Below are 642 nucleotides of genomic sequence, written 5' to 3' on the forward strand. Positions count from 1 at the left end.
GAAAGGGGTAAAAAGGTTTAAAATTCTTATGTATAAATAGGGAAAACAGCATTTTGCCCATCAGAGTGGCCACTCATGTAAGCCTCGAGCCCGTAATTTGGGATATGTGACTGCCATGAAGCAACCAGATCTAATTGAAAGATGTAGTAGACCTTATTCAAGAAAAGTAAAATTTGTAACATGCTTATCACAGGTCTCAGAGTGTATTCATCTCTACACAGCATTTTTGTACATATGATACTCAAATACTAAAAATATGGATGTTTAACTTAGCTTCAGGCATTTAATATTATTAACATTACCCAAATTAGAAAGAAACTTTATTCTTTATGTTAAACATTTAGATACATTACTCTTCTCCTAACATGGCTATAATCACTGTCAGACTCACCAATTGCAAAGCCATAGCCAGAGTGGACATCAGGTAGTCCTACCGACCTCCCAACAATGCCAGGTAAAGCTGCAACATTTGCAATTTGCTTCATAGCTGGCAAAAAGCCCCCCACCATACCAGGACGACAGGCATTTCGTAGCTCCTCAAACATGAGTTTCTCTAAGTGATCGTTCACATAAAATATTCCATCCACCTTGAAAGAAATCAATGAGATTATAGTAGAAATTATGCTGAATTTCGGCTTGTAC

The 642-nt window shown here is 37.1% G+C and overlaps 1 protein-coding gene across 1 annotated transcript in view; it reads right to left on the minus strand.

The window, feature by feature from the left end:
* LOC119582007 (RNA-splicing ligase RtcB homolog) overlaps nt 1-642 on the minus strand; it is a gene marked incomplete at its 5' end in the record, with an annotated part of 19,932 nt that overhangs the window by 14,089 nt on the left and 5,201 nt on the right. The window contains 1 exon segment of the mRNA XM_037930202.1: nt 392-587. Within this exon segment, the coding sequence (XP_037786130.1) occupies nt 392-587 (196 nt within the window).

Source organism: Penaeus monodon, chromosome 15 (genome assembly GCF_015228065.2).
Source record: "Penaeus monodon isolate SGIC_2016 chromosome 15, NSTDA_Pmon_1, whole genome shotgun sequence".
Lineage (NCBI taxonomy): Eukaryota > Metazoa > Arthropoda > Malacostraca > Decapoda > Penaeidae > Penaeus > Penaeus monodon.